General features: G+C 40.7%; 1 protein-coding gene across 1 annotated transcript in view; it reads right to left on the reverse strand.

Annotated features, from left to right (window-relative positions):
• Positions 1-14,206: 14,206 nt before the first annotated feature.
• NPAS3 (neuronal PAS domain protein 3) overlaps positions 14,207-26,545 on the reverse strand; it is a 62,892-nt gene continuing 50,553 nt past the window's right edge. Inside the window, exons 4-6 of the mRNA XM_008935188.1 lie at positions 23,333-23,480; positions 20,126-20,241; positions 14,207-16,525 (exon numbers count right to left, since the gene is read on the reverse strand). Coding sequence (XP_008933436.1) covers positions 15,216-16,525; positions 20,126-20,241; positions 23,333-23,480 — 1,574 coding nt within the window. The 3' untranslated portion in view covers positions 14,207-15,215. The remainder of the gene's footprint in view (positions 16,526-20,125; positions 20,242-23,332; positions 23,481-26,545) is intronic.

Below are 26,545 nucleotides of genomic sequence, written 5' to 3' on the forward strand. Positions count from 1 at the left end.
TAGGAAACATCTTTAGGGTTTGCTGCTAATTAGCTGTGGCAGTGTCCTGGTTAGTGGTGTCATGAGACTGCTTCTCCAGCAATAGCCACTGCCACCAGCCAACCTTGCCGTTTTCCAGGTGCAGATTTTCCTTGGTTCATGCAGAAAAATACTTGCAATGCACTGTAGCCTTTCAGTGCAGAGCTGCAAAGACCTTCCTAAACCACAGGTTTAGAAAGAAACTGAGGTCTTTTTGCTCGTAATTTGTCATAGCTGCTGTCTGCATGCACCTCCCTTCTCGCACCCAGTCAGTGTGGGCTGGCAGGCACCCAAAAAGTCTGGGGCTCTCGTTTAGAGTACATTTCAGCTGCTCATCTATCACAGGAAGAAGGGGTCTTGTAATGGGCTCCAGGTGTACCCACTGCAGTGGGATCAGGCTGTGAAACACTTGCACTGCGTTGCAGGGACATGCTGGAGTCGTGCCATTGATTTCAGTGGGATTGCTCCTGGGAATAACTGCCCCGTGAGGAACAGAGGCGTTTTGTCTTCCTCTAGGACAATACGGGTCAAGTCTTTTTCTGAACAAAAAGGAAACTCTGGGTGCAGACCCACTTTGGTGCCATTGGGGATCTGGGGATGGAGGTGCCAGGGCATGACCAGGTGGCACTCTTACCTCCTTACCCCATCCCCAAGAAGCCTCACAGCTGCACTAAATCTCACTGGCTTCAACCAGGTGCTGTGGCCAAGGAGGTGGTAGAAGGACCGTGGTCATGTAATAACAATGTTGCTACTCCCACTCTCTGCCCAGCCTCTGGTGCAGTGGGGCCTGGGTGCCTGGCACCTGGTATCGTTTATGTTTATAACCTTTCATTTAATCTCTGACAGCTGTTGGTGGGTTGTAACCAGGACATGCCTCCCTTTATACAGGACACAACGTATGTGCCAGTCCAACAAGGGATGCCATGGGAGATTTGGTCTATGCAGCATGTGGGGAGACAAGGGCTACTGTATGGAGATAAATTAGATGTAGATAAAATGACTTGACATAGATTATATGTGGACAAATTAGAATGTAAATAAATTAGGAGAAATGTTTCCTCTCTTTAGAGGATAAATGCAACACAAAGATGCCAGACTGGATAGCAGGATGGGGCTCATTTATGTTGCCTGTGTATATGTGTTTTTCCTTGGAGGTAATTTTTGACATTACAAAGACTATAAATAGAGTATCCAGAGCAGAAAAGTACAGGAAGGAAGAGGAAATCGCTAATAAATTATATATCTTAAAAAGATTTGAATAAAGGGAGGAAAAATGTACCTCCAACAACAGGAAAGTTTAAATGAAGTTTGTACTGAATATCATAAATTCACACAAGCAAGAAGTTTTTTTACTTCTCTCAGTATGGGAAGACACAAAGGTTTTGTTACTTTATGGTTAAGTGGGGAAAAGGTTGAGGCTGCTTTTGTGGTATTGTGATTAAAAAAATCATGCTGTTAAAATTGTCTTAAATGAAATTCCTGCTTTCTTCCGGCCACAGGCTGCAGAGCTATTTCTTCTCATTGAGCTTGTCCAAATGTTTGTCTGTTGAGAACCTGGAACTAAACTAAATAAAAGGTATTATTTAAGTTATAACAAAATACAGCAGTCTCATCCCAAATGTCTACTACTGTGTTGCAGATGACTCAGGGACTCCAGGTCTGATTTTGTTCACCAGATGAACCCTGGGGATGTTTTAGATACCAGCATGATCTGGCTTGTGGTGAGTTGTGGCAATCCAAGTTTCCCATGTGTGCTGATGGAAACATGCCCCAGGTGAGCAAAGTTTTTGGACCGTCACTTGCTGGGGACCAAGGCGTGTCCTACAGAGAGCTGCCCCCAGACCACCCTGCCCAGATAGTCCTCCCTAGGCAGCTACTGTTGGAAATGTGCCCTATTGCTACCTGATGGCTTTGCCCATAGGCTGTGAGAAAAACCTGCTCGTCTGGAGGTTTTGCTGGTGGACTGTGGAGACAGGGACCCAAATTTGAATGCAAGGTGCAGTAGCATGAAGATGAAATTGTGTTTCTCAGCCTCCAGCCCAATGCCTCAAAACTTTCCTGTTTCCCTTTCTAGTAAACATGAAAAAAAAAGACATGCAATATAAATTCACAAGCACACAGAGTAAAGGATCATGCAGTTTTTACAGTCAAATTTGAAGATGAATTAGTCTTTGAGATACCGTCTGTTTAAGGATTATGTTGTTAATAACCTAAATTTGACACACATTTTTCCCCCCTTCAGTCACTACCTGCAAAGCTTCTCTGAAAATTATCTCATATGAAGCTGTGTCATTAATAGCTTCCTGTGAGGTTTCTTTTGGAAGCAGCAGAAAGGTAAATAAAAATGAATTAATACAGCGGTTTGGGTTTGTAGGCAAAATATGCAAATATCTTACTGACAAAGCCTTAGTAGCATTAAAGGCTTTCAGATCCTATCCTCAGAGGCTCTGCTTGTGGAATCAGAAGCCTTTAGGCAACCTTTAACTCAGCTTAAGTGTAACACACACAGGCACACTCTCCCCTACTCCCCCCACTCTGTGCCATCCCCAGTGTCCTCTTGGACTAATTCCCTGTGGTGCGGTTCTCAGCTTCTCAGTTCATGAATTTTATTTCCAATCAATAAATAAACCTATCATCAGGTTTTGTATTCTCATCATATATCGACATTTCTCATGAACCGTTTCACTGTATGGGTCAGCTTCACTGAGCACATGCTACTCATCTTTGTGTCTCCACAGAGGGCTGTCAGGTAGAGGGTAGGACATGTATGAAGATCTAATCAGATTTCAGTTCTAGCTAATGATTATGAATAAGCCTGTATACCAACAATGCAGTATTAGTATTATGAAACTGTGTTGAGATAGTGATCAGCATTTCGGTACTCTTTGAGACCTGGTCTATCACATCTTACAGTTTGGAGAAGAGGATTGCCTTGCACTTCCACAGACCCATCCATATTGTCAAAGAAAATTATAATAATTGTTTGTTATTGCTGATGTATAACATCACAGCATTCATCAGCCATTTTAGACAACTGAAGAAAAGCTTCTTGCAGGCCCATTACAAGGCTGTCAAGTTCCCGCTGTAGCAAATTATAAAGCAAATATTTCAAGAGCTAGTGACCCACCATGATGAGCCCCTCCTAACTGCTCATACAGGCTTCTTTAGAGAGTATTGGTTTGGGCATGGTGTGAAAAGTCAACCCATCTTCATGGTGATCAGGTCTTTGGACAGTTACTGATTTGCACCTTGAATTTTATTGGTCAGCCTAGACAGAGTATTAAATGCTGTTGGCATATGCAGGTATGAAATGATAGTACTACAAGGTTAACTGACAAATAATATTCCAAAATGAAGTCTCCAAATTGCCGACTTTGCTTACAGTATGCAAACTTGTGCACAACTGAAAAATCGAGCCTATCATTGCCCAAAAAGGGTAGAAGCAAGCACAGGGTCAAGGAAGTTGGAAGTAAACATTGTCACTTAAGGACACTTTTGTTGGCACAGGAAAATCCAGCACTACTTTGAACTTACCTTGATAACATCTCAACTATTTAATCTTCACTACTAGCATTAGTACAGGGTAGCAGATGTGATACTGTTACTACAGTACGGCACCACTACTACTGGTGCTAATGGAACAGCTGCTGCTAATAATAGCAGTACCATTACCAAGTAGTGCTACAGAGTAGTATTGTGACACACTTCCAGTTAATTAGAAGTTTCTGGTCTTTATATAGATGCTGTTACTTATTGCTCTCTGCAACATTTTTTCTTTTTTTGGACCTGGCCAATATAGCAGAGGAGAAGATATTTTGGAGCCAAAGCAAGAATCTCTCAAAGGAAGTGTTTGGGATTTCCTACTTTTAAGGGGGAATGTCAATTCCGGGGAGGTATCTGCCCATCTGCAGCAGTGGCTTAGTTACGTAGAGTCTGTGAGGAAGCAAGGTTTGTGTTCGTGGTCTAAGTAAGGATCTAGGATATTGTAGTGACTTATTTTAGTCTGAAAATACTGTATTGTCTGTATAGGAAGATGTATTTAAGTGATGTGAACAAATGCATAGCTAGGTGACAAAGCCTATGTGTCATTGCAGCACTAGGGAGCCAGAGAGGCACATGTTTGAGATTATGCACACCTCAGCACCATGCCATAAAGCAACACAAGACTTTCTGAGCTTTGTATTCTTTTCCTTGAGTCTGGTATCGAGCCACTGGTAAAGCTGCTGTTTGTGAGACTTGGGAAAATGTCTTTTATAGTGCAATTTCCATTCATAAGAATTTTAATATTCTAAACAACTTGAATTTAATTTGGATGGCCCCAAGCATCTTCAGAAATTCTGCCCTGTGTCCACATGCAGCTGAGCCAGTGCGTGAGTACAACTCACCTGCTGCAAGGAGAACACGGGGCCAAAACAATAATGAAAATATGCTTTTGATCCTTCACAAAACTTCACTATTTGCTCACAGAATCTTAGAGTCATGTCAAATAATTCTGCTGCTGGTTTTGTTTCATATTTTTTTCTTTACTTTTTATTGTTCCTAATTTGTCTAATTCTTAACTCTAGCAATTGCACATTTATAGAGCAGATATCTTACTGTTGTCATCAAGGTCATGGTTTCAATGGGGGTCTTATGGTCAGAAGGGGCAGTTACCACCATCTCATCTGTAACCCATGATCAGATTTGTTCAGAAAAATATCTATGCAATTTCTGCTTGAAAGGTATAGTACATAACGTCCTGTCTGATGGAACTTTCTAGGGTGTATGCCTATCCAGTAACTGATCTTTAAAGATGTGTGGCAACTTGGATTGCAGTATGACTTTATATGATGCATTTGATATTATATCATAACTCTTTGACTGTAGAACTCTGTATAGCTGTGATGTATCTTTATGCCAAAGACAAGATGACATGTTTTAGTTGCGGACACTAGCAATGTGATAAGTCTACCAAATTGATTTTTTTTTTCCTTTTCTCCTTTTTTATTTGCCTAAGAAGTACATGATATTTTACTTTCTCTTCAGAACTCTTTCCTTCTAAAGCATGTGGACAATCTTGTCTTCTGAGCAGGGAAGAAATGCTCTAACTATTTCTTTATACCATTAAAACCTTTAGCTTTAAGTTATGCTCCTCTGTATTGACCTACTGTTTTTGCAAGTTATTTTTCTCAGTATGTCTGTACTGACTGTTACAGGGTCAAGGCCTTGAAAGCAAGCCAAACTGATCTGGGGCCCTCTTTCCTTTGTTTCAGTGGATGTTTGTCAGAATATCTAAGTCCTGCAGCAGCACTGACTGTGCTGAACTCTCCCAGAACAATATCTCTCCCACCATACATGGAGTACTGCATTTCTGATTTGAAGATGCAAGGGAACCATATATGTGTATGTACAGAATAGAAGCAATAATCCTCCAGAGGGTGTAGATTGCAATGCTCCCTGTGTGCACCACGGGTGTGCTATGAGGCAGGAGGCCAGAGGTTAGCTTCCCAAGGGATGTCTTTGACCTCTTCTGGATATCAATGTGCTTGATGCATATATTGTCAAACAAGGTCAAGATGAACTATTGGGACAATTTTTTTTTTTCCCCACACTTGAACTAAAAAAACTTCAGTTATGCTTACAGCACTGAGGGAGTTATTTACAGTCACACAGGTAGAAAAGCTAGCAAAATATACCTAATTTATACCTAAACTGCTGCCAGGATTCACTGCTGAAACCCTCTTTCTTCATGCTGCTTTTGCAGGCTGCCTTCTTCATAGCCCAGAAAGCAAGGGGACATGGAGCAGAATTCACTCAGCTGTACCTTGCAGTCCTTGAGCTCACCTCTCACTGTTGTTAATCTCCATGGAAAAGTTGTTTCTCTGGCATCAATCAGTAGCGACGTACTCAGAGCAGGTGCTGCAGGGGAAGCAAGATCCCAAAAGTCTTAATGGGATATTGGGAAAACTGTTATAGTTGATGTAGCATGCCTGCTCTCCAGCACCTTGGCCAAGGTGGGAGACTTTTTTGGTGTCTTTTGGTTGTGCTTCTGCAAGAAGAAGATGCCCATGCTGCCTTTTGATATGCATGCTAGGCAGTGCAGCTACAGCTTTTTCTAGGAAGCTGTGTGGCAACATTCTGTGGAAAATCAAGTTTTTGCAATGTCTTTGTGATTCTGACTTAATCGCAGATGAATAGAAGCAGAGCTCAGTTATCTCCTCATCCTCAATGATCACATTCACTTCTGCAATACAAACATGCTAAGCAAATGCAGATCAAAGCTTTTATTTTCTCTGGAGGATTTCTGGTTATGACCTTGAGGAGGGATCTAGCCAATAATAAGTCATTGACAAACCATCAGACTTGGTACATTTAACTTCACTATATCAGCTATTTCCATCTCTCATCTCCACACGGAGCAACCTTAGGTTCCATTTATATAGCAGGCCCCTTTGAGTCTGTGTCCTGATTTAATATCAATCTAATATAGATTGGTTAGAGATAGTCAGCATGGATTTACAAAAGGGAGGTCATGCTTAACAACGTTGATTCATTTCTTTGAGGAAGTGACAATGAGAGTGGACAGGGGTGAAGAAGGAGACGTAATTTACTTGGACTTGAAAAGGCTCTCAATACAGTGCCACATAACAGATTAATTTATAAGGTTAGCAGGTATGGGACTGATGCTAAAATACTTGATCAGATATAAAATTGGCTTGCTAACAAGGGCCAGGGAGTGGCATAATGGTTATAGATCATGCTGGGGAACTGATATGCACCCAGAGTTGTGTGAAGCTAAAAAGGGTGGGCAAAGTCAGAAACAAAGGTGGTGGAAAAAGAGGAAAAACAGTGCCATACAGAAAACATGAAGGCTACAGCCTCATGAGAAGCAAATGGTCACGTCAATGTGCAATTGGAAATTTCAGGTAACGCTCAGTGAAGAAAATTATCTAGGAACTGAAGAAGGGTAAGCCAGGCCTATCAGCTGCAGGTCTTGCAGCAGAGCTGAAAGTATACAGAGCAGGAAAGATCTTTCCTTTTAAGTGGGAAAGAGGGCAAAAATCAAAGCTTGTTCAAACTGCCAGTGAGCAGTAAGTAGGAGGCATGTTCTCAGCAGCTGATCTTACCCTGCAAAGTCTAAGATCCCCGAGTCCGTGCTGTGGGAATGAATCACAGCATTTAGAGTGTGCTTTCAACTAAAAGTAAATCTTTGGAGAATACTAGATCTTTCAATTTCCTATAATTTAAGGAGACTGGACTTCCTGAACTGAAATAGCTCTTCTCACTACCCTACAAGCTGCTATCTTACATGCTGTAATAAAGCAGAGAACTGGCCAGAAGAAAGAAATGAAATTTTAACTGAGGTACAGGAGAGAGCCCCAAATGATGCTAAGAGGCTTCAGAGAGTCACAGTACTGAACAGAAATTGGAGATTAGTTTCAGTGACTACTCATTGCCTTACAATGTGCTGAACTTCCCCATCTCTTAGATGATATTCCAAGAAGGTCTGGGAAAGCTGTACTGGTGATAGTGGTGCTGCCACCAAGTAACACTGCTGGTAGTTCGAGAAAATACAAGCTTCGGTGTCCAGCAGAGTTTCCACCTCAGACTCCTTTGCTTTCATCTAAAAGACCTGGGCAGCCAAGCCTACTCCCCCAGAGTAAGTGTGTGAAGGCAAAGTCCTCTCAGTCCATGCCGTTTGGAAAGACTGGGAAAGACTTTTTAATTAAACAAAAAAGAGCTGCTCTCTTACTTAGCCTGTGAGTCTGTGGTACAGGATTAGAACAGAAACTTGATGCACAGTACCAATTAGCCTCACTTGTTTGTCTGTGGCTTGTGCTATAGGCTCTGCTTTGTTATTTGTTTATGAGCGTTGGCTCAAATTTTTAGTCCTGCTCCTGAAGCCATTAAAGCCATTAGTCAAGCTCTCATTGATTTGAGCAGGACCAAGACTCGACTCTTTGTAGCTATTCAGAGGACACAGATAAACTTTTAAATCAATCAAGGGTGTAGACTCACTCTGCTGGGGTCATACGGTTAATACATCCTGTTCCTGTCATTTCCGCTATAAATCTGTGAATGCTTTTAAAGCAAGAGGAAAACCTGATTCCCTTCCTTTTGCAAGAAAATATTATGTTCCCTTTTATTACAAACAAGACAGAGGTCCTTTTTCTCATGAACACTTGTGATGGGAAAGGTAATCTCAATATTTTCCACGTCTCTAGAGTCAGTGAAAGGTAATTTGAGACAAAGTACTGGGCTATAAAGTCTCCTATCCACAAAGCAATGCAAGCCATCTCCCATAAGCCTTTATTGGGTCTTGATGATCTTTTTGCCTGGGCATTAAGTCAGCACTCATTGTACATTTGGTGTCTACAAAAAGTTCCCTTATTTTCTGCATTGTGTCTAGTGAAGTGCTGGGGTTAAATCCCCAGCCCTGAATGAGGGTTGGCATTTGGAAGATGTCCACAAACATACAAGAAAGACCCTCCTGATTGGTTTTCATCCAGGGTCTGGCCAGCCTGCGGTGGGAACTGATTAGGAGATAACACCTGGTGCCCCCACCTTCCACATTAACTTGGAGGCGGGGTGAGAAGCCACCTCTGTAAGAACTGAGTCTGGTTGCAGTGGGATTGGGAGGTCTGTCTGTACAGTGCATGTGTTGTGTAAGGATTCTGGCTATCGGAAGGGCTTCCTGACTCTTCCCAGGATGGCAAGGCCAGAACATGAAGCTGTCTCTGAGTCCCTGCTGTTTAACTGGCTCATGGCCTGGCTCCTTGCCCAGCTCGCTCCCTAATTCATGTCCCCTGTGGTGGGTGAGTGCATTGACTTGTTCCTCCCTCTGGCTGTCTGGCACTTTGGTTCTCTCTTGTGCGATGGAGGGAGCGGAGGGAGGAGATTGGCTGGTCTGCCTGTTGATGATAGTATCATTCTATATTAGGCAAGTGGCCAGCAGAAGCGTCTAGTCTACACAACTCCTACAAGATGGGAAGAATTTTTCATGTCCTACAAATGTATTCAAAGTCATAATTATTGACTTAATTTGCATGGCTTTGGACCTGAGTCACTAAACTCTCTGGATTTACTTCTAGAGTGGGATACTCCTAGAAATGTGGTTACTTATATGAAATAATTCTGAACTACTTTGGGCTTTTGTTTTGCTGAGAGACACACCTCATGGTGATTATGGAAATAAAAGTTGTTCTTCCACTCTCTCTTACTGAATTTAGGATTCTGAACAAAACTGTTGTGGAGAATATCCATCCCGATTCAGGCCAGTTAAAAGCGGAACTCTGTATCCTTGGCTTATCTTGAATCCTATTGCTTTCAGAAAGATCCTGTTTGATTTGGTGAAAAAGTGTTGCTGTAATTTGATATGTCTTATGCATACAGCTTCCAGTACTCACTCCTGATGAAAAGATGAAAGACTAGGTGGAAAAAGGGAAGAAAAGACCATTATTATGCATATATCCATAGGTACTACCCTGCCCAGCCTGAAAGCCCAACTGGCTTTCCAAAGTAGAAGGTCTGTATGTCTGTGTGCATGCATGTGCATCTTTTATAAATGGTTTGATCTTACCTGAGCATTCGTGGCTCTGGTGACATCCCATTTGTTCACATTTCCATAGGCTCCTCTGTAAGCTTGCTGGATAGATGACAGTTCATTAAATTACTTGACAATGAACATCCAGCCTTTCCACCCTCCTCCCCCAGCCCTAAAGTGAATAAAGAAATTACAATGGCAAGAAGGAGAAATACTATGCAAATAGCTCTGAAAGCACTGACACATTTAAACTAATGCAGTTCCTAGAATCACAACAATAAATGTGCTGTCAGGGACATCACAGTTACTCCAGTGACATGACCACCTTGCAATAGCACCAGTGCAAGCTGTCAACTGGTTACCTAAGCAGTACTGAAATATTTTTCTGTCACTTTAACTTACCAGAGTCATGATGCTTCAGAAGAGTCCTTTTACCCTTGCAGCTCTTCAGGTGGCTTTTACATACCTGCACATATCACCTTGGAAAACAAGTGGTTCAGGAACAAACTTTACAGAGATGGTATTTACTGAAATCAGCAGTTCTAGGAAATGTTCTTTGATGAAATGACTTGACAAAGGTTGCCCAGCTTCCTCCATGGCAAGCAGTTTTTCCTAAAATATTATAAAAATGGCAACGAGGACAATCCCAAAGAATCCTTTTCAAAGTGTTCAATGTTTTCAAGCAGTGTGTTGTGTTTCTTGAAATTCCTACAAATAATAATTTACAAAATCCTTTCCCCAGAGCTAAACTGATGCAAAAGCATCACTATAAATCCTCCCCCTCTCCCCCCCACCCCCCCATGAAACAGCCTTTCCATAATTTTCTTTAATGCAGACACTTTCTTGCTCAACTAGGAGTCTTAGAGCAGCCTATGCATTTTGTCCATCAAGTCTGTGCTCTGATCCAATGTACAGACAGTATGGTTGAGATTTTAAAAGGCTTTATAATGACTCAGAAATGCCCCTCTCAAGCTCCTTCTTGGAATTAGTTGCTTTAGTTAATATTAGCTAACATTTATTTGGAACAGGCACGTTATTCTTCCATTAATCTTTATTCTGGTCATTCTTCTAATCTCAATTTAAATTCGGTTTTCCTCTCAGTTGGCATCTGCACCATTAGCTACTTCGTAAACAAGATGCACTGCCAGCTGGAACATGTGAGCAGAGCTGAAAGCAGTACCACTAACCTCTGCTCCTTTCTGCCCCCTGGAAGTTGGAGACATATCAAACTTGGTGCCTGGAACCTGGGAGGTGGGAATGCTGCACTGCTTGGAAACTCAGAGCCAGACTTCAGGCTATTGAACTATTGGGCTGGCTCACTGGGCTATAACTGTGCAACATTTTGGGTGGGTTTTTCTTTTAGCAGTCCAGCAAGCCAGACTCACATGCTCTTGCCTCAGCTGAGCGTATCTTTTGCTGCAAAGAGATGTGTGAAAACTGTGCAACTGATTAGTCAGTTTTACTCAGCATTAATAAAGCAACCAAAATCCCATCCAGAATGACTAGCCCAATAGTTTTAATTGCTGAGTGGACATAAAGAGTAGAAAACATTTGGGCATTTAATCAGAATTGCTTACAGATTTTTGGCCATGGGCAGAACTGTCTGGATTTTACATGGCCCAGATTTGCATTCTTAAAGAGTGCATGCTCAGCAATAACAAACTAAAATATGGAGTCTGGATGCCTGTCTCAGGTGGGGGAGGTACTGTAAAGAAACCCAGTGAATGAAGGAGAGATGCAGAGACTGTGTGAGCAGTGGTGCGAAGGCTCCTGCTGCCAGCCCCTGCCACGACCCAGCCCCTCCTCGCGCGGGCAGCAGCCACCGCCAGAGTCAGCACACAGGGAGCGGTGGCATCTCCCATAGCACAGCTTCTCCCTGCTCTTCACAGCAGACACCAAACACGCTTGCTCTGGGCCCTTTTTCCCCAGAACTTACGCAGGTGTAATTGCTGATGGCTCTTCCCTTCTTAGGGTCAACCACCGTGTGTGGATGTCTGCGTAATCAAAACTGTATAAAGCTTTTGTTCCCCCCCCCGAGTTGTGAGGTCAAGGCCTTTTGCCTTGTCTTTTCTACTCTGAAAAGTAGAAAAGCTGAGTTTTTGTCCTCAGCTTGTAAGGCAGAAAGTCTAGCCACATGACATCAACAGCTCACGTGTTGTCAGTCTGGGGAAAGAAAGTACACATGTAAACGAATCAGCAGCCTAGGTAGGATATAATGGTGACCAAAGAGTTTCACTGTAACACTGCAGAGTACAAAAATGAAAATATAAAGTGCATTTTCAATGATTAATGTACAAAAGCTGACCTCTTCCAGTGTGCATTAACCAAGAAAAAATGCACACTTTCTATAGTGGTTAATGTTGCAGGTCCATTATTCAGCTTTGATAATGTGCATAAAAATGCTCAATATGACAATGAGTTGGGGTAGCTGAGAATTTAGGATGGTGGCAAGTTTGTTGTAGTATTTGGATTAGCATTCTTAACCTACATCTTGACAGCTTCTTTTCTTCATTTGACAAGTGTTAATAAAATCTAGCTTTATCCTCTTTGATTTTTGGTTATTTTTTTCTTTTTGTTTTTGTCTTTTTTTTTTTTTTAAACAAAACAATTTAAAAATACCTGCTCAAACAAATACTACCAGCATTCATTAGTCTGGATGGTTATATGTAAAAGAAATGATGCCAGATAGTAACAAATCCAAGAGAAGTTTATTATGAAAATGGCACCTGCGGGATGAAAAAAAATTAAGTTACATAAAGACAACCATGTATGACATGTATGAGAATCTACAAAAGTATAAAAAGAACCCTGTTGTAAATGAAGTATGTACATTTCTGATTTGCAGCATTATCAATGATCAATGAAAAAAATGTTTCAAATAAGCCAGGCACTCAAGAAGTTAGATTCGGTTAGCTTAACACAAAATAAATGTACCATAGCTGTCACTTTTTAACATTTTAATTTTTTTTTTTTTATATTGTAGAGTTGGTAACACTGCTAAGATTTATACGAACAGAATCCCTTTTCCCCATTATTCAGCTACTTGGCACCAGTCTCCTCATAAAAGATTTCATATATTTGTACAAGAAATAGTTAAAAACACAGACACAGTCTTCACAGGTAATGAAGTTTTTTTTTCATTTTGTAATTTTAAACACTATGGATTTAGACAGCAGCTGTGATTATCTGTTAGTTTAAATCACCAGAAATCATTTTGACACAACACAGAAACATTTATAAAAAAACCCAAAACAACAACAGCTGTCTAGCTGTTCTTTGTAGCTGATAGGTGCACTCCTTTGATTGTTCCATAGCTAGAGTAGAGCTTCCAAAATTAAACTTTGAATTTCCCAATCAGCTTTCTTGCCTTTTCTAGACCTACTTAAATCCTTCCAATGGAACCTTTAAAAGCTCATTAATTAAATTTGTGGTGTCCAATCCCTTTTTTGCCATTACTCCACCGTGGCTTGGACCGGCCTCTCAAATTCAAAGCTACCGCAGGAATTGACTCAACGCAGTGAGCGATCCAAAATTCAAAGGACAGCTGAGTTAATATATTAGGATTGCACACATAAGCAAATCTATATGACAATTCTAAGCTCAGTTTCCTTTTTAAACAATGCCGGTCGACCTTTGAAAGCATTTCCTACCTCACTGGTAACTGCTCTACCTATTCCTCCACCAGCCTACCTGGGAGAAAACCAAAGAAATGCACCCTCTGCTTACAGTTCGAGCACAAGGGACTCTGGGAATGTTAACAACTGAGGCTATATGGCGTCAATTTGCTTAATACATCTGAGCATCACTCTGTAGTGCATTGTGGGGTACACCGGAAGAGTAAGACATACCCAGAATTCCTCTGTGGGAAAAATGGCTCCATTAACCTTGAGCTAGTTAAGAGTCTTTTATCTCTGAGGATGAAGAAGAGAGAACGAGAGAGTGAGAGAAAGAGAGAAGGGAAAAGTGTGGAGGGGTGGGAGAGAGAGGTTTGAGAGTACACAACAGCAAAGCAACAGCAGAAATTAAAAGGTATACAGACAGTGGAAGCAGCATAAGGTGACATTACAGAGGAAGGCCACCACACAAAAACCACTAACCCCCAAGAATCACTGGTTCACTAGGACTGCAGGAATGGGACTTTACCACTCCGGACTAGAGATAAAGCACAGAGAAGACAAAGGACAAAACAACTACATTAGCTTAGTATATACTGCATATAGTAACACACATTGAAACTGCAATGGGACTGACAGCCAAGGACACTTACACATTGTACACATTACAGTTCTCACATCTGTTATTAGATGCCTTAACAAACAGCTGCCAAAGATGGAGTGGAAGAAGAATTTATATTTGACAGTCATTTGGAGTGTTTGACACTACACTGTGATTTCTGGCAACAAAGACAAAATAGGAGATTTCATTTTACTTTTACTTAGTGTGCAGTTTTCAGTTGTAGTTATCTATTTCAAGCTTATTAACCCATTCTTTAGTTTTAAAACATATTGGTTTCAACACTAGAAATAAGGAAAAAACAACAAAAAATACTCAAATCAAAGAACAAAAAGAAATGTACAACCTTCCCTCTATAATATTAAATGAAAAACAAAACATGTTAAATATTTCTTCTGTTTTCGTTTCTTTTTTTTTTGTGTGTTTTTTTTCTTTACTCTGAAGTGTTATTTGATGTTGTAAAATTAGCCTCAGTCACACTGAGAAAAAAATAAAGCAACACAATATGCACCTAAGAAACTGTTCCTCGCATCAATTAAATTGAGCTTTTTGTTTTTAAGCTCTTTTTGAAAAAGGCTTCCTGACCCATTTAAATTTGATGTGAGGCTATGCTTGTTAGTTTGGAGGTAAAAAAATTTTAAGTCCTGCAGCAAATGTTAATGAGGGCTTTTGTCTTAACTAACCAAGGAGACTGCAGCACCCGACTATAAACCAGTACGGAACACATTCTTTCCAAAAAACCCAGCCCACAAGCTGCATATTGTATGAAGACACTACAGATTAATAAATGATAGCACCATGGTTTTAGAAATTAAGTTAAAGGTTCAGTAATTAACATTTAGTCCAACTTTTTAACATTCTAGTCACAGGCCAGAAATTAACTTTTTAAGAACCCAAATTATTTTATGTGCAAGTAAGAAAATCTTAACCATAAAAAGAGAATTAAACTCTGCATAAAATTCTAAAATACTATCCCCTATTTTTAAAGGAATTAGGAACAAAAACCCCTTTTCATTTGACTTAGTCAAACAGGGCACATTGTTTATGCTTGTCTCTTTTAATCTTGATCATATCAAGATCATTTTGAAGTAAAACCAATGGTTGTCACTTTAAAATCTCTTTACCACAACACTGAGTATTCTATGGCAGAGGCATACACATATTAAAGGCATCTTAATAAAGATGCAAAGGAAAAAACACACATCTTAGAAGAAGACAAAATGGCAGGCAACTGGTACTTCGACTCTCTGAAGGCAAAAATAAAAAAATATCTTTACATTAAAGAATAAGTCAAGTTAAAGAGAAAGGGAATGAAATGGGGACCATCATATTGAGAGAATAAGCTGACCTGCTCAAATTCAAAGTGCTAGAATTAAAGGTCTAAATTAAAACACAGTCTATGCCTCAGAGTATAACACTGAACACAGTATGTGGTCATATTTCAATCCTCTTTCCGTTCCAGAGTCTGTGTAGTGTGAATGCCATTGCTGTACACAGGAAATGGAAGAGTGGAAAAAAGTCCTTCGGCAGTTGTGAACACATTCCCTGCAGGCATTTGGGTCAGACTGGCCCCGCTCACAGCGCTTCCGAATGGTCCCGACATATTGAGTCGGTGAACGTGGTGGTAGAGCATTTCCATCGGTGTTTTAGGATCTAGCCCAAAGCTGGGGCTGTTAACATCAACGAAGTTAACAGCGTGGGTGTTGGGGAGGAGGTTGCCCTGCATGGCTAAGGTAACTTCAGCTGGAGCATACCGAATGGTGCCAGTGGTGTAGACCCTCTGAGCAGCAGTGCTGGTCGCAGCAAGGGTTCCCGTTACCCTGTGAACCAAAGGAAGCACCACGTTGCCTGCTTGTAACCTCTGAAGGGCTTCCAGGTCCCCAGTGTACAACAAAGAGTTGGAAGCTGTGGGACCTCCTGGATGTTTGTCCCGTGGAGATGCTGAAAGCGGGGGTGACAAAGGGTCAGAGGACACAGGAGCCAAGGCCGAGGTGGATGAGGTGCTGAACTGAGTTTTACGGCTGGCAGTATTTTCAGTCCCTGGCGGGGTGAGAACTGAGTCTGGAATGGAGACATGTAAACTACCGCTGGCTTGGGGGGAGGGGAAGTGCTCGGAGCTGGGGGGCTTGGTCATACTGTAGGGTGATTCGTTCCTTGAGATTTCCCTGTTGGGTGGGTAATTCCAAATACTGCTATCATTATCAAAATTGATAGGTTCTGAGATTTCTGTTTTAATTTTGAGCACTGAGGCACTGTTTGGTGACGAGAGCAGCTGGGGCTGGTCCACCAAAGCTGAGTCAAGTCCATTTGGACTTGAGGTGCTTGACAGCCTTCTCCGGATCATGCTGCCTCCCTTTTGCTTTTTTCTCCTTTTCTTCCTCTTTTGATGTTTGCTGGAAGACTGGGCATTTACTTCCCCTGCGCTGTCTGAGTCCTTGGCACTGTCCGAGGTCAGTGATTCACAGTTCTGCAACCGCAGGTCTGACTCACTCTCAACATAGCGCTCCACCTTGATCTGCATAGAGCCAAGAGTGCCAAAACTGTCCTCAGGGGCCTTTTGATTCTCAAAGTCAGAGTTTTCAAAGCTGTCGTCACTGTCCCTGCTGTCCTGGTTGCTGGAGCTGTTCCCATCATCATTACAGTTCATTTCGTTATCCGACTGATTTCCTGACTTTTTCCTGTCGGATTCAGGATCTTCACTGTTTTCGGACTGATTTCCTTTCTCATCTGACTTTGAGTTCTCATTGTCCTCTGGAGAAAAAGGAAAGTGAAACAAACCATTAGCAACAGGAACATAATATTATAACCCAAGTCCAGATTTCTACCTACCAATGAGATCTGATTGCTGTACACTTTATTGGCAAAAGGTGTTCTCTTCTGCAGAGCCACAATTTTTTGTAGCATTGTGCTGGGAGATTTTTGATTGCCATGAATCTCTCTGACTCAGGACAGTTAATGTACTAAAAGCCTATGCTATATGGCCTGCACCTTGATTGAGGGGGGGTGGGGGGTGGGGCTTTTCATCTGCTCACTGGACAAGAATCATTTTGACAACTGTGAGCAGGAAGGCATTGTCACTCTGTCATCCAAAGAGGAGTCAGTGAACAATTCCATTATGACCGTTACGTTCTGGTGATTGTTCTTTCACGTCCGTGTTCTCCTACAGTGGGCAGGCATCCAGGTGTAGCACTATTTACTAATGAAGATTCTAGTTCTCTCATCTCATTTTCCTCTCACCATTGCCACTTTTGAAGTGGCATAGTGTCTCTGACTTCAGTGGAATTACTGCTCATTTCCTCCTGCGTGAGGGGAGAAGCAGGTCACATGTGTATAAATCTGAATGAATAAACCAGCTAAAACAATCTTGTTACATTACTGGACTGTCTTCTCATATGCCTCTGGAGGGCAACAAACAAACAAACAAATAAATAAAGGAGAAAAAAAAAAATAGGCAGTGAATTAAATTCTTGATTGATCCAAATCATCTAAGGGCCACTGAAAATAGCCCAGCTACAGCACTGACAAGCTGTCATTTTTCTTGCTTGAGTTCATTTAGTTGTATTTAATATTTTTACCTAATTCTAACATGGACGAGATAAACACTCTAGCCCGCTGGACTCAGACAGCCAAAGCAGCTCTGAGAGTGAATACTCCCCATTGTCATACTATGTTTGAAAGGGTCGTGAAAGGCTTCAGGAGACCCTGTCTTTTACAGACCAGCCAGAAATCTTTTGTTGGGGAATAAAAGATATTTTTTCTCTCATCAGAGCCAAGTACTACCCTTTTCAGTACTTGTTTTAAGGGGAGAGGGGAAGGGCCCATTTTCCTCTAAAGATTGGTTACTCCTGGAGCCATGTCAACAGCAGTTTCCCAGAAGTGCTGGAGAAGGTGGGCTTGACAGGGAAGCTGCCTGAGGATTCAGGGCAATGCACTTCACAAGTCACCAGCAGCACAGATTCTTCCTTTTGAAAAATAAACCATACAGAAGCAAAGCAACAGCCACAAACACACAAATCTCATCCATTTTTTTTTTGTTTTGTTTTGTTTCACCTAGGGCTGAATTCCTCCTACAATTTTTTCCCCCTTGTTTTGAAGATACTTTCTTTTAAGCATGGTTTCTAGCTGGTCAAGAGTGGGCTTAGGGTGGGGTAGTCTAAAGCTGCACAAAATTTGCCTGGGATTTTATCAGAAGTTGAACTGAACTTGGTTTCATTCAAGATGCTGTTTTGATTTCAGGTCCTTTGGCATTTCTGTTTAATTCTTTTGTAGGAAATAACCCCCTGCCTCTGTTGTCTTCCAAGACTACCAGACATCTCTTTCTAAGATGTAAACATCTGTGTATCTTTGGAGAACACTCTCTTGCTCTGCCCTAGAAGTCATAAATGCACATGCAGTTCTCACCTGGAGAAACTTACATTGCACAAGGGAAATGCAAACTGTTCTCCATGTGTGTGTTGTTTGGCTCATTAGGAAAAAGAGAGCATAAAGGAATTACTGGGAGTGGGCAAAAAGATTCCCAGTGATGGTGGGCAACAAGCCTGTATGTGTGCCTAAAGTTGACTTAGACCATCAAATCAAGCTGTCAAAAGAGAACAAATAAAGGCAAAAGATGAAAGAGAACAACCACATCATAGAATCACCATGGTTGGAAAGGACCTCCAGGATCATCAAGTCCAACCTTCCTCCCAACATTTCCCAAACCACTAGACCATAGCATCAAGTGCCACATCCACCTGGTTTTTTGAACACCTCCAGGGATGATGACTCCACCACCTCCCTGGGCAGCCCATTCCAGTGTCTTATCACTCTCTCAGTGAAGAAATTCTTCCTAATATCTAATTGAAATCTTCCCTGGAGCAACTTGAAACCATTTCTATCATCAACAATTTGGGAGAAGAGACCAACACCCACCTCACTACAACCTCCATTCAGGTAGCTGTAGAGAGCAATAAGGTCTCCCCTCACGCTCCTCTTCTCCAGACTAAACAATCCCAGTTCCTTCAGCTGCTCCTCATAAGACATGTTCCCCAGGCCCCTCACCAGCTTCATCGCCCTTCTCTGGGCATGTTCCAACACCTCAATGTCTTTCTTATACCATGGCGCCCAAAAGTGAACCAAGGACTCAAGCTGTGGACTCAACCAGTGTCAAGCACAGAGGCATGATCACTTCCCTGCTCCTTCAAAAATTCTTCAAAAATGTATGTGTACAAGAAAAAGGATCACAAAAATTGACAATAGAGACTTCAGAATGCATAGCTACTCTTGTCCTGGTCTGAGTTAGAACAGAACTAATTCTGTTCAGTGATTTTATTTTTCAGTCTGTTCTAACTAACTGGACTTTCTTAAGTTAATGGCATATTTTCACAGACAATATCTGCTTCTAGCAGTAGTAACGCTCAACATTTATTTAGTTACCAGCAAGGACTGGGGTGCAGAAAAGCTCTTGCTTATACCTGCAGTCCTTTGCAGACCAAGGTCACTGCTAAATCTTGTGTACTACATTGTGGTGTACAGAAAGGAAAAGGCTGCACCTGCACAGAGGAGTGGACAGGACAGGTGACCCTAAACCGACCAATGAGGGATTCCATCCCATATCCATCACATTCAGTGTAAAGGTGAGGGACTACGAGGGTCAAGCTTCTCTTCTTCAACGGCCAGTATCTGAGTAAGACTCTGCCCATTCTGCCTTCAATCCTGATCCGTATGTTCCTGAATCAAGTTCTAGAATCCAGCTCCTTAATCCGGTTCCCATCTGCCACTAAGTCCCAATAGTAGTGACAATGACATAACTGCCATCAGGTTTTGATACTGATTTTGTATGTATTTGTATATACTTCATTTCATTATTATTATTTTCATCAAGGCTGTTTTAGTTTTCTTATCCATTAGTCTCTCTTGTTCCCTTTATCTTCCTGCCTGGGAGGGGAGAGGGGTTAACAGAGAGCATCTGTTATAGATCTGGGGCAGCCCTGACCCTAAAATTTGACAACTCTGGGAAGATAAGGATTAAAATTGTATTCAGCAGTTACAATCCCAGATCCTCTGCACAAAGCACAATAACTGTTCTTGATGCTTAGCTGGGAAATAAAAATATTTAGGTTCAGTGCAATGTTGGCAAGGATGCATGTACGGAGTGAAGAGAAATACTAAGGAAATGGAGATATTGTGGAAATGCTGAGGTCATGAAAAGATTTTCCTAGTGTTTTTCAATTTAATTTTAGAGGAATTTGTTTTGATTCGTTTTTGTTATAAAGGAACAATCCTTGAGAAGTAAAAGCAACTGGAAAGCCATCCACGTGGCTCTCATGATATGAACCTTTTGAGAGTATAAAGGCACACCATGTGTGTTACCTGAGTTGTCCTTTGAGTCCGACTCAGAGTCAGAGGTCTCTGAGGATTCTGAGGTTTTCTCTGGCAGATGAGGAAGTTGTGCAATATCCATTGGAGTGTCCTTATACTCTGGGTTACTGAAGAGGAGACAGCAAACATACACAGTTGGATAACTTGCAGTTTCATGGTTTTTCCCTCTTCTCCCATCAAAGTTCGGGAACAAAGAACATAAATAGGAAGAATAGCAGAGCAAACACAGCAACATACATTTTTGTCTTCTCAGAGCTTCACAGCAGGGAGTTTATGAAGGTTTATTTTAATACTGCTGTCAAATACTTATATTAACCAGGTAGTAAAACTTGATGCTAGTCAAGTTTTAGAGCTATCAAAGCATTCTTACTGAAGTGGGACACTATGGCTTTTGTGATATCTACGAGTAAAGCTACACTGTGTAATCATCCAACAAGAAAATATCTCGATTTTGATCCCATTATTGTGCCTTGAAGGACATAGAGTGTGTTTTAACTTTTCCAATCTGTTTCTTTCCCACTGGCCATGCCTGTTAGAGTTATCTCTGTAACAATGTTCTCTATCAACCTTGCCAGAGCCCTTTCAATACCTGTTTTTCTCAATGTTCCTGTTCTCCACACTTTAATCAAGCAGATCATACATAAAGTCAGTAAGAAGGTGCTCAGCTAGGGCTAGAGAAAATGACCACTGCTTGAAAGAATTTGACTAAAAAAATAGGTAAAAAATGTTATACATTTTTAAGCACTGCACACATGTATCCGCATCACCAAGAAACCAAAACAACCACTCTACCTATATGACAGATGCACATGTGCATGTTATGATGCATATGTTAGGGATAAAGAACTGTCAACACACCCATTATAATCATATCTTCATCTGCTCATGTGGTGCTCACCTGTGACTTGTTAGCAATGAACATGACTGCAATGTAAAAAAGCTACATTACCAGAGAACCAGAAAAAAACACTCCGACACTATTTGTACCTTTTAAAATGTGTTCCTGTTCCAAACCTGTGCAAAGGCAGGGGAACAGAAACTGCTAAACATAAGTGGCACAGGAATGTTGAAAATAAACAAAGTCTTTAATAGTTTTTGAATAGGTGAACATTTCTAAGCCGTTCAAATTCCATCCTGGTGATAGAGCAGAAAATCTGCAGTCCTGCGCAGAACAATGCGAGGCAGCACTGGGGGTGACGGATACACCATCACAATGACAGTGTACTGTGAAAATTCAGAGTTCACACAGTTCACATTGAAATGCCATTCTTACAATTATCATCTTTATGGTTTTGTCCTGACAAAGTCACTTTATTCTGCTGCATCCCAGGGCAGTCCCCAAATTTGCCCCCTCCAAGCAAAAGATGTTTGAGGGCTTTCACACGGTGAATAACAAGCTCCTAGAACAAGGACAGCATTAATCCTCCCTGTCACTATAATTAGTCTATCCTTTTACAGACAGCTGAATCATACTTTCTAATGCATGGAAATGTATACAGACCAGTATTCCTGCTACAAGTAGACCTAATTATGTCTTGATCTGTCATTAAAATATTATTTGGACATTTGGATCTTTCATGGATTCCAGTACTGGGAGAAATCTAAATTAAAAATACAAATTCAGTGGAGAAGTTAATCTTTAACAGATCAGTGAAGGAGATGCAGCAGAAGAATCAAGTTCTGTGAGGAGACTTGGGGAAAACCACAATGCTTTGCTTGTTTTTTTGTTAGGTATATTCTGTTTGTAGAGAAAATAATTTTGTGGGATGTTTGTGGACTAGGTTCACCTATTGTCTAGAAAGCAGCAAATGAGACAGAGGCAACTGTTCATAATTCTTATGGAACACTTTTTCAGCTAGAATATGAGCACATTTCTGGTCATTTTGAAGTCCTGCTAGGACTGAGGCAGTGAAGCTGTACGTCCAGATCAGAACTGGCAGGCTTAAGCTGACCTCTTGAAATGTTGCATTCTGCCTCACTCTTGCAGAAAGTAGCAGGATATATTCAGAAATGCCCATACTCAATCAGAGCAGGACAGAAATATGCAAGCCCCAGTGAACACTCTGCTGCTGTAGGTGGTTTCCCACAGTATCCCTCAATGCTCTCCTGCCAGGGGTTGCTGCTTCTTCCCCAAAAGGGGAATCAAAACTATTTCAACATGCAAGTTTAGGCAGGCATGTTCTCTTCAGGGCTTGCTGGACTTGGCTTAATAAGTCACAGCCTAACCCCAAAGACATCACTTTGAACTCTCATGGCATCAAAGGGAATGTAACAAACCATGACAAGCAACTTAAAAGGAGAACAGGCCAGAAGATGACAATTGCATTTCATAACAATCTCAAGGTTTCAAATTTTTTTTGTTTGTTTGCTCTGCTCTGGAATGAAACAGAAAATCCCCCAATCTTATTGAACATTTTCACAAACCAGAACGTGTTGAAAGGTATTTTCAAATGAGAAAGGTCAGGTTTGTAATTCACTGTCTCTCAGTGACTGTTGGTCTTCCCCTGAGCTCAGAAACCAGTCATTTAAAAATACTTAGGCTTTGGTAAAATTTCTCAAGGAAGAGCCTTTCATTGAAGATACTACTACTATTTCTGTTTAAAATAGTTCTAATAGTTTAAAATAGTTTCAATTGCTACTTTTTTTTTTTTTTTTTTTTTAAATCCCATTTTGCATTTTTTAGTGTGAATACTATCTAATGGTTACAGGAGCAATATATTAGTTCAAGGTTTTTCTCCTGATAAAATTCCTCTCTCTGGAGTGAGCTGGCAAACACCTTTCTGAGAGACATATATGTAGCATTCCAGAAGTTTGCTTCCATGCATTCTTAGTACCCAAATAAACCAGTGCCCAACACTTCACATCAGCTTTTATAACACAGCTACTGAAAGTAGGTGTGGATCATTTCTGTCTTTGAGCTCAGGGTAAGTAGATTTCAGGGCAGTAGAGGTATGCAATAAGATGGTGGAGAGTTTATTTGAAGACTAAGGCAGCATAATAATTCAAGAATATTCCAGTGTACTAAGATGTGACAGATGTCTCAATAAATATAACAAAAATAGTTCATATGGGTTTGAGACAGACCATAGGAAAAGTTCTTAACTTTCTCCAGTAGACAATTGGTTTTTTCCCTAAAACTCTCACCCGAGACAAGCAACAGACAGCCATTCCAGTGAGAGAAGTGACTGGAAGACCTACCTAAGAAGGTAATTGACCCAGATGATATTCTTCTCACTTGCGTTCTTGGCATTGACAGCTATGGTTGCACTAGACTGTATCCAGATATAACCTCCATTCTTCTGCATCCAGCGGTAATACTTGGTTACACACTGACCCTTATTCAGCACTGCCAAAAACATACAAACAAAACAGAAGCAAGATACAGAGCATGTTTGAACTATGGTGGAATGATTTTCATTGTACAACATGCCACAAGTATAAGCAGAAGATACTTGTCTTCCTTTATACTTGTCAGCTTGCCAGTGAGATGACAAACAGGGTTTGAAGTTCAGTACAACAAGCTGTATGTTTTACAAGTTATAATTTTAATCTGTTTTTGGAAAATGTAGTAGAAAAAGAAAAGTAAAAAGAACTTCAAATATCTTTGGTTCACAGAATACTTATTGCTGTGTGGACATTTTCAATGCACTCAGTGTCAAACTGTAAAAAAAAGAAAAGGAAAAAAAAAAAAAAGAAGCAAATTTATATGTGATTTATTCATAGCTCCTAGGTAGACCTCTTTGAGAGTCTGGATATTTGAAAGGTTTGGGAAGATACTCTACCCCTGCTGCTTTGATCATTTCTCCTTATTGCAGGCGATATCAACCACTGAACTTATACATCTGTTTCTTTGATCTTGTCAAACAGAATTTAAAGTTCTCAGACGAACCAAATCTCCACTGGTCAGTGGGGGGAAAGTCTTGGGAGAATTTACTTTCTACCAGAACAAGGTAAATCCACCACCAGACTGAGAAAGAGGCCTAAGGGAGGCACAGAACGGCTTGGTTAGAACCACACTGTGACAGCTCTCTCCAATGTTTGAAATATGCTGAAACAGAGAAACAAGTAAAGGCTATTGGTAATGTGAAATGGTGTTATTAACAGCTCACAGAAAGAAGGCTCAAAAGTACAGATGTTTAAAGTAATACTTCAGCCCAAATATTGCCAAGTTGAAACGGATTTGGTTTGCATCTGACTCTTCATTGTCAGGAGAAGGGGGTGAAATGCAAACCTTTTCAGTGGAAGGGAGCGCATGGTTTGAAAGAAAACCTAAACGGTACAAAATCTGGGTGATACTGTTACTGGAGCACTTCCTCTCCTCCGCCTTTCTCACTAATCCCGCCCGGCTCTGTGCACTAGAGGGCAGTGTGCATTCATACACACCACCTGCTTTTGTCATGTCCTTGTCTCCGTCTGCTAAAATGAAAAACCTCTAACTGCTGTAATAAATTTGGCTAAATTAGCTGCTAAATGGTTATCTCAAGTAATATGTATTTGCATTAATCATCTTGCTCTAAACCAGAACAAGCCAGAGTCCTAAAGACGTAGTAAATTCATATTGTCCATTTAATTACGGCTAATAAGTGCTTCATATACAATAGTTTCATGAAGTACATTTTCTTTCTTTTTCTTTTTTTTTTTTTTTTGTTTTTTTGTAGACGGAAAAGAAAAAAGTCACTTTGGAAAAGAATAAGTATTTAAGGCAGTTAAAGTTCCTACCATAAATGTGACAAATGACACTTTGGAGCTTTCATGTTAACCAAATGTCTGTACCCCTAATTATACATATGAATATATCTATGTCTAAATCTGTGTACAACAGATACCTACAGAAAAAAAGATATTTACAAAGGCAGCCATAGAAACACAGACACATTCTTACCTGGGAGGGATCCACCAATCCCCATTCAAATTTTCTCAACAATTTTACAGAATAAAAAAATGCATGTAAAAAAGTGCAATGTAAAATGAATATAAGGTGCAGGTTAGGTTCAGCTGTAATATGAACAAATATTTGTGATCCAAGACCTGTTGTTTTTCAGTAACCTAGAGTTAACTAGGTTTACTCCTAGCAGTGCTAGAAAAATTCCCTAAATTTTTACCTTTTTATTTCAAGCTCTAAATATTCTGCTATGATAATTCACTGGCTTCAAAACCTCATTATACAGCTGAATAAAGATAAAATACAAACAACTGACTAGCCAGCATTTCTGTCAAACCAATGTTGTATGCCACTTCAGAAAACAATCTCACATAAATTAGCCCAACTTCACCAGTTATGAAGAATAAGGGGAAAAAAAGTAATGCTGTAAGTTTTGATTGTGGTAGATTTTTCCATTTCAGTAAAATAGGACATTCAAAATATTCAGCTTAGGGCTGACAGTAAAACTGATATGCCTGGAAGTCTGGACACTGGCTCCTTTCTGGAAACCTGAACATGCACAGGTATGTGCAGAAGCTTTTAAAATCTACCTGCACTTGTATTTACCCATTACACTGTTGTTTTCTTTCTAACAGTTTTAACCTGAGGAGTTTCCCATGCTATACAAACAGCCAAGGATGAATCCTCACAACCGCTCACACACACATTTGAAAGCCAGGGCACCAGAAGAGTCAGAGTGACAGAAGAGCACACTGCAATTCTGCATAGCGACAGCTATAAGGACCCAATTCTCCCAGCTCTTTCAGCCCATTTCATACTAGATAATCCTTCCTCCTTCAGTAACTTTTACAGTGGTTGTTGCACCACTGGAAAAGTCTAAGTCATGAGCTGAACAGAGCATTCAATTCAGAACTATGGAAAAAAAGGGGAAATTAAAACCTTATATATTATTTCTGAAGGGGAAGCTGCTTGCTTTTTCAATAGAATTCAGAACATCAGAATTGCATACAGACTGTCCACAGTCAGAGTTCAGGCTCCCAAATTACTATACATTCAACGAATATTTGAAATACTGTCTCAGAAATGAGCTTCCCATGAAGTTCATCTACCTGCAGATTCTCACCCTCTATTTGGCCAGCTCAGATACACTACACAGGATTTTCCTTCCTTCAGCTGTCTAAAGTATGTTTCATATGAGAGATTTGTGGACCATGCTCTGAAGACAGTCCCACCATTCAATATAAAAATTCTTTCTGTAAAGAGATTGTCCGGCAGGCCAGCTGTGCCCTCCTGCTAAATCTGGTTCTTATATCCTTTGGGAGTGCACTAGGAAACTCCAAACAGGTTCTGAAAGCTCATACTATAGCTTGGGAAGAGATTTCTCAATGTGATGAAAGAGAATTTTTTAAAATCGGAAACATTTCCTAATTTATGGTATTTTGTAAATGTTGGCATTTGCAAAGCTGAAATTTAGAAATCATATGAGAGTTTTGAGAAAACAAGCAACGAGAAGGACACATGAGGAAGGG

Source organism: Merops nubicus, unplaced genomic scaffold (genome assembly GCF_000691845.1).
Source record: "Merops nubicus isolate BGI_N331 unplaced genomic scaffold, ASM69184v1 scaffold352, whole genome shotgun sequence".
Lineage (NCBI taxonomy): Eukaryota > Metazoa > Chordata > Aves > Coraciiformes > Meropidae > Merops > Merops nubicus.